At 35.7% G+C, this 13,394-nt stretch overlaps 1 protein-coding gene across 5 annotated transcripts in view; it reads right to left on the bottom strand.

Moving 5' to 3' along the window:
- Positions 1 to 2,829: 2,829 nt before the first annotated feature.
- The window catches only part of LOC138709538 (WD repeat-containing protein WRAP73-like), a 28,512-nt gene continuing 17,947 nt past the window's right edge, over positions 2,830 to 13,394 (bottom strand). For 4 of the 5 annotated variants that reach the window (XM_069840373.1, XM_069840369.1, XM_069840370.1 and 1 more), the window contains 3 exons: positions 13,217 to 13,367; positions 6,256 to 6,405; positions 2,830 to 3,009 (listed from right to left, as the gene is read on the bottom strand). In XM_069840373.1, the coding sequence (XP_069696474.1) occupies positions 2,897 to 3,009; positions 6,256 to 6,405; positions 13,217 to 13,367 (414 nt within the window). In that variant the 3' untranslated portion in view covers positions 2,830 to 2,896. The remainder of the gene's footprint in view (positions 3,010 to 6,255; positions 6,406 to 13,216; positions 13,368 to 13,394) is intronic. The other variant, XM_069840371.1, reaches the window with a different exon arrangement.

The raw sequence follows: 13,394 nt of genomic DNA, 5'->3' as shown, positions 1-13,394 counted from the left end.
AGTATTCCCTCCCACCCACATCATTATTCAAAACTAACCCAATTTTAAATAAAAAATTTACAGTTTTATTCCTCACAGCATCTTCTACTGAAAATTCTTACTGGAGCCAACAGGAAGATAAAAGAGACGATGTGTTTTACACTACACGATTAAAATATAACCAGACAGAGACAAAAAATAAAGCAAAAGGTTAGATAACTGGGATTATATTCTTTGGGTATTTATTGTACAGCGCAATGGAAAAGTCTGCAAGAACTACTTAGATAGTTCAATTTATTATATTACTATTACTTTACAATACATTCAACAGCACTATTTTTACGACGTCCATAAACATCACTGTTTAACATACACTGCTTATACACACGTATCACTTTATGTTCACTTATTAGCAACTTTCAGTCCACCATCTCGTCTCCTCGACTCTCCCGTACAGCAATATCTCGAACAGATAAATAGAGAACTCTGGGTAATGTACCAACATGTAGTTCTAATGTTCACCACCTACGAAGTTGAGCGCTGATCACCTTATTTCAGACCCCCAATGCCAGATGGTGCTGACCGCAGTTTCGCATCCTATTATATATTTATCCATGATACTGCATTAAAATAAATAATTAAAATTACATAAATATTAAACTCAAACTACGAAGTAAAACGCAAAAAAAATCACAGACTTCATAACATTCAATGTTACCTCAACTTCTCTCGGTCTTGTCTTAGAATCACAACATATTACATATTACGATTAGCTGACTGGCTACTGTGTCGGCTTTCCATACTGGTAACCTGGGTTCGAATCCCGGCGGGTCTAAGTGGACGATGCTTGGTGGTAGGCTTTTGCAGGTACTTTGAGTCCTATACCAGCATTCCACCATAGCTCCATTAATCATCAATATGCAGTACTACGTGTAATGTGTCATCAATGCTGGACTATATCTCCAGATATCAGTTAAACTGGAAGGAACACATCTGAAGAATGGTTTCATCCAGGATCCCTAAGGCAATAATGAACTATGGTCCAAATGGGAAACGGTCACTTGGTCGACCTATGAAAAGATGGCAAGAAAATCGCTTTTTCAGGCCGTAACAATTCTTTCGGGACTAGTACTTGACCGGATGATGATGATGATGATGATGATGATGATGATGATGATGCAGTACCATGTAGTTCACGTCCCAGGCTCCACTGAAGGCAATGACTACAATAAGTCCTCGGCCTCATTTCACTTCATCCCTGTTTGGTCTGATTACCTGGTTGGGTTTTTTCCGAGGTTTTCCCCAACCGTAAGACAAATGCCACGTATTCTCTTGGTGAATCCTCGGCCTCACCTCATCTCATTACATCTCGCCAAAAAATTGTAAAAAATTGAAATTGTAAAAATTGTAATTGTAATCTTGTGAAATTTTGACTTGTTCCACATCTTAAAACTGCATTGCTAATGTTGTTGTTTTCTAATGCCAGGCGTTTGACAGTAAAGTCATTTGACCTCTTGCACTCCAATATTTTTCAAAGATATTATCATGGCCAGCCACTGAAGTACAGATTTTGAGGTGTTCCGAATCCATTTCTTGGTTTGAGTTGCACAATGGGCAGTTAGGGGACTGATATATTCCAATTCTATGCAGATGTTTGGCCAAACAATCATGGCCTGTTGCCAATCTAAATGCAGCTACAGACGATTTTCGTGGTAAATCGGGAATCAACTGTGGATTATGATGCAGAGAGTTCCATTTTTTCCCTTGTGATTTTGTTATCAAATTAAGTTTGTTGAAGTCTAAGTATGTAGATTTAATAAATCTCTTCACAGAGTAATACGTAGATTTAGTAACAGGTCTGTAAGTAGCAGTGCTGTCCTTCTTTGCTAAAGCATCTGCATTCCCGTTTCCCAGGATTCAACAATGGGATGGTATCCATTGGAATACAATTCTTTTATTGAGTGTTATTAATTAAGAGAGTATCATTGCTAATGTAAGATCTATGGAATACAACAAATGAAATGAAAAAAAAAAAAAACAGCAGAGAAAGAATTACAGCTTCGAACATCGCTCATAGGTGGGGACACTTGGCCAAATTATACAAGATAGTCACCATTGGATTAAAAAAAAAAGTATTCATTACAGAGTAAAGACTTCCTTTTGATGACTTTAAGCTAGAATCTATGGGCCCATGGTGTTCCAAGGCGAAGTTGTTAGCTTCTGATATCGGCAAGTATTTATCAACACTTAACGGTGACTCTAGCCCTACGGCTTTCCTCCGCCAAAGAATTAGTATTGCCATTCAACGAGGGAATGCTATAAGTGTTATGGGGGCTTTTCCACAATCTAAATCGTTGGACGAAATATTTTATTTCGTGTAGAGCTGTAGAGATTATTTCGCATCCTTTAGTTTTGTTGCTAATTTCTCGTAATATAGTATATTAAAAAAAATATTCAGGTATCACACCCTTGAGAAATCTATGAGCAGTGCATAAACGACCATAAATGATCAGCTGAATCATTACTGTGCCCCATTCTCACGCGTCCCGAACTTTGTTCTTTACAGTTGTTTGTAACATTACAGCGACACTACAGGTTGTCAGTGTCTTGTGTTTATTATTAGGAACACTGGGGTGAAAATTGTTTATGATATAGTGCTTCAAATCACTTTGAAATAGTGATCGATAAGATAATAGAAGGTCAGAAAACAGACAACTAGAACTGTAACTTTTCAATATTCTAATGTATATGTACTTATATTTATTGTCATCAAAATCATATACAATTTGTGTATTATCTGTTATTATATCATATTTTATGTGTGAAAAAAAATATGTATAATATAAACAATTATTATCTTTAAGCTATTCGTTTATTATCAAATGGTGAAATAATTTTCGTTGAATAATTGCGTTTCTTATAAACACTTTACAGCAAGTCTTGACAAACTTTGGTCCTTGCTATTCCATCGTACTACCTCCTCCTTCGTGGCCCAGATCAGAAGGTATCCATGTGTATCCCAAGCCAAACCTACAAAAATAAATAACATTGGTTCCAAGAACTGCATATTATACAGTCAAGATGTTTTACATCACATAATAACAATGTGACAACAAACCAAGACTGACAGACTGACATTAACTAAAAGTAGGAGAAAGAAAGAGAAAGAGAGAGAGTGAGAGAGAGTGTGTGTGTGTGTGTGTGTGTGTGTGTGTGTGTGTGTGTGTGTGTGTGTGTGTGTGTGTGTGCGCGCGCGTGTGTGTGCGCACGCGCATGCCAGGATTTCAGAAGAAAAAATGTGTAAGTGTGAAAAACGCGTAAATGTAGGTTTATGCTCAACCATGCCAAAATGTAGTAATTACATACCTGGTAGCAGCCCTTTAATGGACCTCATTAAAGTACACCTATTCATTAAAGTTCAGGTGTTCCACCAATCAGAAAACACCATTGTAGCAATATGAAAGCGCAAGTATTGATTATTCTCGGATATGCAATCGAAAGACAACTAGCGAAACGTCACGGAGGCTGGAAATCCAATACTGTCGCAGAAGGTTATGTTCTCATACTAGAATAATTAGCGTTAATTGTAAATATTATTCAAATAAATTCAATTTGTCATTTCGTTTTTCAATGTCTAAATCAATTTCAAGGTTATATCAAGATTAATGTTTATTTTACTCTCTAGATTATATCAAGGTCAATGACATTTGTGTCTCGGAACAAATCAATACTTTCGCGCCTGCGCACATCTCACAATTTACGAGATATTGCACAAGGTCAGTTCCACTCCCCAGCCAGATAAGAATCACATGAATACTTATGAATAATTGCAATATAGTCGAGCATAAAAAGTCGTATGAAACTTGCCTATAATGGTAATTAAGACGCTCGTATGAAAATTATTAAACTCGCGCTCGTTTCATAAACATACTCGCGTCTTAATTACTACCATTATAGGCTCGTTGCATAATGTACTATTACATTACAACACTATAGTATGACTAGAATTATGTTGTATTATTCAACCCCCGTTAACGCTGTATCATAATTCATAAGTGAGTATGCTATTGGTAAAAGCAGTTATATCCAAAAATTAAAAAAACTGGATTCCTTTTCTCCTTGGTTACGAATTGAACATTTTGAACACATGAAAGAACTGTTATAAACCACATCAAATCGAGGAAGAAAAATGGGTCAAGTTGCAAGAGAAGTTAAATCTCTACTGAAGTTATATCCATCAGTCAGATTTACAATTGCAAAAACAGCTGAATCATTATGACAAAATGATAAACTTCAAACTTCAAGTTGCAAAAGTAGCTACATCCTTTTTGTATAACCATCAGGGAAATTTATTTTCATTTATAATAAAATTATGTGGCATTTATAAATACGTGAGCAGGGGAAAGTAATAATACGTTAACAACACTGGAAAACAGTTGAATATTATTATTAATACAGTAGTGTTGTATCAACAGGTTCCAGTTTATTAATCTGCCTTTTCAAAATTAGCTGTTGCTTTTCTGAATATTTTGTATTTCGCTAATTTATCAGTTTTACTTTCAGAATAACGATGGGTGAGGATATTAATGTGATGATAGAGGGTGAAAGTAATGTATAGTTGAGACTCCCCCTAACAATACTGTTAGAATTTTTTTTTTTTTTCCCCCCAATTCATTAAACTAAAACACCTGACTATAGAGAAAATGAAATTGTATATTTTTCCGCAAAATAACAGAAAGTGTTTTGTAATATATAGTATGCAAATTTGTGTACAAGACCAGTAATAAAATCCTTCAAATTATAACTTTATGTATAATTCATTAGCCTAATCTAAGATTTAAATGCAATTGCAACTGTACAGAAAACAAAAATTGTAGACATTTCAGTTCCAAAATCAACGAAGTCCTTTGTCCAGCTGCAAAACCATTCAAGTGCATTTTATTTTAATAAATATAAATTGTATTTTTCATTCCATATTATAAAAGTTTTGTTAACTAAAAGAGTATTTAAAAAAAAGATCATTTTGATAGATTGAATGACAAAAACGATACAGTAAAATTCCTTGTAACCAGCACCCAAATAACCGGCAATACTAAAACAATGGCACTTATGTCTGGGCAAAAAAAAATGTTTAAATCTGCCAGATTGCCACAGTCTGGGCCGCCAGTTTTGCCACATTAGGAAGTTCGCACGAACTTTCATTTTCAGTGAATATTCGAAACTAAAATTTGTGTATTATTTGTGTTGTGTGATGTGTTTTAATAAAGAAAATTCACACAGTTTTTATGTTTATTTAGTTATGTTCGAGCCACCGGTGTTGCCACATTAGGAAGTTCGCACGAACTTTCATTTTCAGTGAGTATTCGAAACTAAAATTTGTGTATTATTTGTGTTGTGTGATGTGTTTTAATAAAGAAAATTCACACAGTTTTTATGTTTATTTAGTTATGTTCGAGCCACCGGTGTTGCCACATTAGGAAGTTCGCACGAACTTTCATTTTCAGTGAGTATTCGAAACTAAAATTTGTGTATTATTTGTGTTGTGTGATGTGTTTTAATAAAGAAAATTCACACAGTTTTTATGTTTATTTAGTTATGTTCGAGCCACCGGTGTTGCCACATTAGGAAATTCGCACGAACTTTCATTTTCAGTGAGTATTCGAAACTAAAATTTGTGTATTATTTGTGTTGTGTGATGTGTTTTAATAAAGAAAATTCACACAGTTTTTATGTTTATTTAGTTATGTTCGAGCCACCGGTGTTGCCACATTAGGAAGTTCGCACGAACTTTCATTTTCAGTGAGTATTCGAAACTAAAATTTGTGTATTATTTGTGTTGTGTGATGTGTTTTAATAAAGAAAATTCACACAGTTTTTATGTTTATTTAATTATGTTCGGGCCGTCAGTGTTGCCACATTAGGAAGTTCGCACGAACTTTCATTTTCAGTGAAAATTCTAACCTAAAATTAGTATATTATTTGTGTTGTGTAATGTGTTTTAATAAGGAAAATCCACACAGTTTTCATGTATATTCAGTTACGAGCAAGTGATAGAGAAATACGCTTCATATGGCTGTAGTTTCAACATTTGGTACCAAGAAATAAGAACTTTTTTTTTTTGTATATAGGCTACTGGTATTTATTCAATTATCCGGCAAAATCTCGTATCCGGAACTAGCCTGGTCCCTTTGGTACTGGTTAAGTTTTTTCACTCAAAGCTTTCAAGTGGCTATAACGCCTTTGCCAATGGGTTACTCAAGTAATCTTTTAACTTACGAGATATAGGTCTATTGTGTTCTATCAGAGAGATAAGTCGGCCACAGTCCCAGATCCACACAGCAGGTCCGTCTGCTACTGACAAGAACTGTCCACATTCACTAAAACTCAGGAGTTTGTGTTTACATTCGGAAAACTTTTTCTGTTTGCCTACAAAGAAAACATAATACGATAAAGTAATAATAAAATGTGTTTCATTTCATAAGAAAATATGTTCGTAAAATACAGAATGGTTAAGCGATATCAAAACAATTCATCCATTAGTTAAGTATCATACTGTAAAGAGTTAAGAATTTAAATTACTGTACTGAATATTGTAAATCAAATAAGAGTTGGAATAGTTGAAAAACATATCCTTGTCTTCTTTTTGAGAGTTTAAAGTTGTACTTCAATTATATGTTTCCAGCAAAAAGTACTAATTTATTAAAAGAGAAATATCTCTATCAGAATTATGGGAATAATAAAACTTAAATTCCGACTAATCAGTCCTCGACTTTTTAATACATTATGCTACTTTGAAATTTATAAATCTTATAATACCTTACAATAACATTATCTGACCTTTAAATCACAAGTGAACTAAAACTGAAGATATACGTTTCAGTGGCATAGCATGAAATTTTTAGCAGGAGAAGCTAACTCAAATTGTCTTTCATGTGTGAGGAAACATATTGCAAAAATATATTGTTAAAATAAATAGTTGTCAATGTCACGTCAGCAGCTGAAGACTGGTTGGAACCTCGTAAGAGTCATAAGTAACACCAATAAGGCATCACTTCAAATGGTAGTAAAATATGATTTCATGGTTTCTTACACATATCTCTAAGAAATAGACACACACGTAAAATTTAACATTAGCTCACTCCCTGTCATATTTAGAGAAATCACAATATTAACGGTCAATAGATACAGTGTTAGTAAAATTACATCAATCAATGTTAAAATCTTATTTTTGACTACATAAATTAGTGCCAGGAACTGTTTTTTCAGTCATTATTTATTACATCAGCCACAGTGCACACTAACACTTCAACTGAACACAACTCACGAAAGGGATAACTCGGAAGCTAAATTCTTTCCAATACCAAAGCTAGCTTCTTGCGATCAGGGTAGTTTAGTTAGAAAGGGATGGAAAATCTGCGGGGTGGGTTACACAGAAGAATGCGTGAAAGAAACCAGCCTGCTTGGAAGCTGGTGTGTGCAGGCTTCATATTTACTGCCGCATCACAACATTTAACGCATAAATATAAATTGTATTAAAATTAATAAGTAATTTTGTACATAAATTGCAGGTTTATTATGGAGTTATTAACTGGGGAAGCTGAGCTTTTTAGCTTATATTGATGCTACGCCACTGATACATTTACTCACATTTTAAAAAGCAATTCAGAACTGTTGCACTTAAATTGTCGAGAACTTCCAGCACAGTTAATGGGGGTTCAAAAAAGGCACGTCAGTTACTAATGCTATTTGTGCACTTACCTAAAATTCTTTCAAAAAACAAAAACACAAACAATACAATAAGCTGAATGCTAACACGAAATAAAAAACGTTGTCACATTAGGAACGAGGTACACAAATGCATTATCAACATGGTGATTCGTAAAAAATCATAAAAAATTAGCAGTTTTCAGACCTTAGGCAGTTTTTAAAAATAAACAAAAAATGAAACAAATACCATCAGAGGCAAATTATCTGGCAGATTTCAAAAGAACAAAATTTTATAAAATATTCGAATGTTGTAGGTCCGAAATGTCAAGTTTAACTAAAAACAAATTATACAAATCTGGCTTTCAGGTAGTAGCTCCCTGTAAAGCAGGTTTGAATAATTTCAAGGAAAAATTGTTCCGGGGCTGGGTATCGATCAAGTGTGACAGTGTCGTGTATAGTTCCTGGGGTAGCTCAAGTCGGAAGAACATTTGTGTGCTAAGTGAAGGGTCCTGGGATCAATACCCGGCCCCGGAACAATTTTTCCTTGAAATTATTAAAAACAAATATAAAACAACAAATGTAACCTCTGGATGTAAAGGGTCCAGCGGATAAGCAACAGTAGGTCAATAAAAAGTAAATCACCCTATCAAATCCTGTAAAAAAGGTAAAAAGGTAAAGGTATCCCCGTAACATGCCATGAAGGCACTTGGGGGGCATGGAGGTAGAGCCCCATGCTTTCCATGACCTCGGCACTAGAATGAGGTGGTGTGGTCGGCACCACGCTCTGACCACCTTTTACCCCCGGGAAAGACCCGGTACTCAATTTTATAGAAGGCTGAGTGAACCTTGGGGCCGTTCTGAAAGTTTGGCAACGAGAAATAATCCTGTCACCACCTGGGATCGAACCCCGGACCTTCCAGTCCGTAGTCAGCTGCTCTACCAACTGAGCTACCCGGCCGCTATCAAATCCTGTGTTGGATAAAAATCTCAGAACTGCAATTCCAGAACTAAAATCATTTCCAAGAGCGTTACATAGAGTCAGCCGAATTGCGTGTGACACAGCCATATTTCCTGCAATGCAATAAAATATGTTCGACCATAATTGGTACATGGCATATCTCACTCTCCGGTTGAGGCTTGCCACATAGGAGATGGTCAAGTGTCGGACAACAGTGACCAATCCTCAACCAGGTAAGTAAAACTTACTTGTGGAAGATCTTCTCCTATTTAATAAAATATGAGGTTGCATTCGTATATTTGACTCTAGCAATCCTGTGACTCAATTATTTCTACCATATAAGGACTGCTAACTACCTGGTAACTTACCACCTGCGTCTTTTGTAGGCTATATGCATTACTTACTTACTGGCTTTTAAGGAACCCGGAGGTTCATTGCCGCCCTCACATAAGCCCGCCATAGGCCCCTATCCTGAGCAAGATTAATCCATTCTCTATCATCATATCCCACCTCCTTCAAATCCATTTTAATATTATCTTCCCATCTATGTCTCGGCCTCATCAAAGATCTTTTTCCTTCCGGCCTCCCAACTAACACTCTATATGCATTTCTAGATTCGTCCATACGTGCTACATGCCCTGCCCATCTCAAACGTCTGGATTTAATGTTCCTAATTATGTCAGGTGAAGAATACAATGCGTGCAGTTCTGTGTTGTGTAACTTTCTCCATTCTCCTGTAACTTCATCCCTCTTAGCCCCAAATATTTTCCTAAGAACCTTATTCTCAAACACCCTTAACCTAAGTTCCTCTCTCAAAGTGAGAGTCCAAGTTTCACAACCATAAAAAACAACCGGTAATATAATTGTTTTATAAATTCTAACTTTCAGATTTTTTGACAGCAGACTAGGTGATAAAAGCTTCTCAACCGAATAATAACAGGCATTTCCCATATTTATTCTGTATTTAATTTCCTCCCAAGTGCCATTTATATTTGTTACTGTTGCTCCCAGATATTTGAATTGAGGAGAGTTTTTGCAAAAGTCGATAGATGCAGAAATCAAGATTTTACAGAAATTACATTTTTTAATTTAAACATACAAATATTTATTTTACAACAACAATTTTCACAGGAAGCATTCTTTGTTCTGAGGCAATGGAAGTAGATTTGAAAAATATAAGCACTTTTTTTATTACCTGTTAATTGTATGCACAAAAAATAAGAATTTTTTCAAAAGTCGACAGATGCACTCTATCTTCATATGAATCTCATTACAATATGAATAAAATTGAAGAAAATTGTTAGTGTCAACACATAAGTACAATTTTGTCACTAAAGTCTAATGGGACACATCTGCTAGAACGGTTGTGTAGAAGTCCTTTGCCTCTCCTGTTACTTCAAAATACTGCATGAGTTTCTTAACGTCATTCTTTTTTTCTTTTGACACCATGTTGACTTCTGGAAGAACAGGGGAGTTTAACATAATACCGCACGTCTTAATTCTTGGTTTTAGCACACACGCTGTCACTGGACACGCTGTATATGTGTTCTGCACTGTAACAGAAACATTACGATGTTTTCCAGAAGTTTTACTGTAAGTGATCACTCGCTGCGGAGCCATCTTAAATGGCAGTTTCGATCTTAACACCTTTTGAGCACTCGACTTTAAGTCCATGATTTTCCAGTCCTTGTTGAGATTCTTGACTCTGCCATGATTTTCTAGTATCTTGTGGTAGCCATTGGGAGTCAATATGTCTTCCATTCTCCTGTAGTCTTTTTCTATTCTTCCGAAAACACGATCTGGAGCCATATAACTATGACGGCGTATCGGAAAGAAATGAACAATGCGAGTAAAAATATTGCTTTGCTCTAAAAAAGCCATGAGGGTTGCCATCATAATGCTATTTGTTCTGACTGGCACAAGAATCAGAAAACAGATGAATGGTGGACGCGGCATTAGTTGCGGATTTTTTTTCAAGATTAAATAAAAAATCTAGCAACGCAGATGCGACTTGATTGCATCCCCTTGATGACTGGGTCTCCAACCAAGTGTAGAATGAAATGTCCTTCATTTCTTGTGTCTTTGAGTATATCATAACACAGAGGTTGTAGAGCCATACTTGTCTTGCGTAGAACACTTCACTCACTGATAATTTCAGCAGAGGTTGATTTTGTTGTAAGTCAAAACATATCTTTATCACTTCTGGATTATCATCTTTCATAATTTTGTAAAACTTGTCTGCACGGAGTTTATGTAATCTATATTGGGTCCTGAGATCATTTTTTTTTTTCACCAAGTCTGTCTCTACCTTTATTTGGAATAGGCCTGTCTTGCAGGTTGAGCAGGAATCAGTATGTGGAGTTCTAAATGACAGGTTGAAATAACTGTAAAATATATGTTTATACTTCGAGAGTGAGCAAGTCTCAAGTAGTCCAAGTTTTTTCTTTTTTCAGAGAAATTTGTCCACTTTTTTTAATAGAGAGTTCTGGAGGCAGATATCCCCTACTAGATTTTCCCTTGGTATAGTGGCTCTCTCTGCATTTATACATCTTTATGTCATTTTTAACAGCTATTGTAATATTCTCATGCTTCTTACCTGCAGTATTTCCTCCTCTATTTTCCCTTGGTGACTGTCCTGTTGAATAGAATCTATTTTGCCAGAAGAGACAATCGGTCCTTTGAGAAACCAGTTATACCTTGGAAACTTGACGCACAAACAGGGATTATCTGTCCATCTGTTTTCCTGATACTGTATTTAATTGACACACTTTGTTTTCTTTTCGAAGACTCCGTATTCACCACCCTATGCTTTGGTGATGTGATGGTCATGAACTTAATAAGTAATTTGTCCTGATCTATTTTGCATAAAGTCTTAAATTTATTGTGAAATACACTAATGTCATCGACGGTTAACTCTGCCACTTTACACTGCTTATTTTCTTTAGCTTTTGGATTGGAAGAAGAGTTTTCAAGTCCATGAGAGCATTTTATATTCGGTTCATGCTGCTTTATTTTACGCTTCCCTGTACGAGGACTCTTCTCTTTAATTCTGAATTTCCTACCACCCACTACTTCTTGAATCATGATCATTTCATCTCCTGGATCCATTATTCACACAGAGATACTAACTAGAATATCACAACACCGGAAAACGCACTTACTTAAAATGCGTCTGAAGACACTCGTGAATGAATACTGCTCTAGGTTTTTCCGTGGTTTCCCTTGAGCAATAGACAAATGTCGGGATGAGCCCTAAAAGAAATGGGCCACGGACCACTTCCCTTCCCCCACTCTTTCTCTTCTACTATCACAAAGAACTTGCTAATTTCTTAGATACAAACACTGAATTATGATAATAGGGGAACATAAATATATTGTAAGTTCACAGGGCTAACGGCTTCGAAGCTGGGTACCTGGTTCTAATGAAGTGCACTGGTAGCAATCTAAACATGGGGGCATGAGATAGTTACTCTGCCTGCCATTAAAAAATTCACTTCACTAAATCCCCAAGGTAAAAAAAAAAAAAAAAAAAACTGTTTTGAAATGTATTTCACTTCATATTCGACACTTCACTGGAAAGTTTAGTGGGAGAAATAGATAAACAGTTTTCGCCTCAGTGATTTACAGTTATGCAAGTAATCCTAAAAAGTGAAGCTTTAGTTTCGGGAGGGAGGGAAAACAAATAGCTTCCGTCTCAGCGATTTACCGCCAGGTGACAAAATAATAGCATTCCACTTCTGCCAGCAACCCTAATAAAAGCAAATCGTCTGAAACACTATGCTGAAAACTGTTTTATTTGACCCTGTACATATTCCAAATAAGGACTCGAGCATCTATCGAGTTTAGCTTTAACTAAGTGACAGCATCTATCGAGTTTAGCTTTAACTAAGTGACAGCATCTATCGAGTTTAGCTTTAACTAAGTGACAGCATCTATCGAGTTTAGCTTTAACTAAGTGACAGCATCTATCGAGTTTAGCTTTAACTAAGTGACAGCATCTATCGAGTTTTGAAAAAACCTGGAAAGTTTAGTGGTCTGTAAATATGGTATGAATCAAGTTATGCTAAATCAGAGTTCATAGGTCGATGCCGAAGCTAGAAAACATACGATATCCATATATAACTAATTTTCAAAAATTTCTGCATCTATTGACTTTTGCAAAAATGCTCCTCAATTTTTCCACCTCTTCAAAGGATAAATTTCCAATTTTTATATTTCCATTCCGTACAATATTCTCGTCATGAGACATAATCATATACTGTGTCTTTTCGGGATTTACTTCCAAACCTATCTCTCTACTTGCTTCAAGTAGAATTTCCGCGTTTTTCCTAATCGTATGTGGATTTTCTCCTAACATATTCACGTCATCCGCATAGACAAGAAGCTATATGCATTAGTGATATGAATTATCTACCACATTCCTTTAAATTCCACACAATTGTCTCTCCAGTTATTACAGAATAACACACAGACAACAATTCCATTTCAATGTCACTTTTTTTTTAGGAGCAAAGCAAATATAACATTTACACACAAGTGCAGTTTAGCATTCAACAACACATTGATACTTACATATAGATGATAAGATCGATAATGAGCAGATTTCAGATTGCAATGAGACTACATCGTGAACAATATCATCTAGACCAGCTTCTAGAAGATCTCGTGCTGGTTCCAATTCAGCAATCACCGACCATGTAAGACAATTTAGAATCTTCAAATACTGAAACAAAGTTTATTGCCTGTACTT

This window comes from Periplaneta americana, chromosome 11, assembly GCF_040183065.1.
Source record: "Periplaneta americana isolate PAMFEO1 chromosome 11, P.americana_PAMFEO1_priV1, whole genome shotgun sequence".
NCBI lineage: Eukaryota > Metazoa > Arthropoda > Insecta > Blattodea > Blattidae > Periplaneta > Periplaneta americana.
This window is presented reverse-complemented; position numbering and strand designations above follow the sequence as displayed.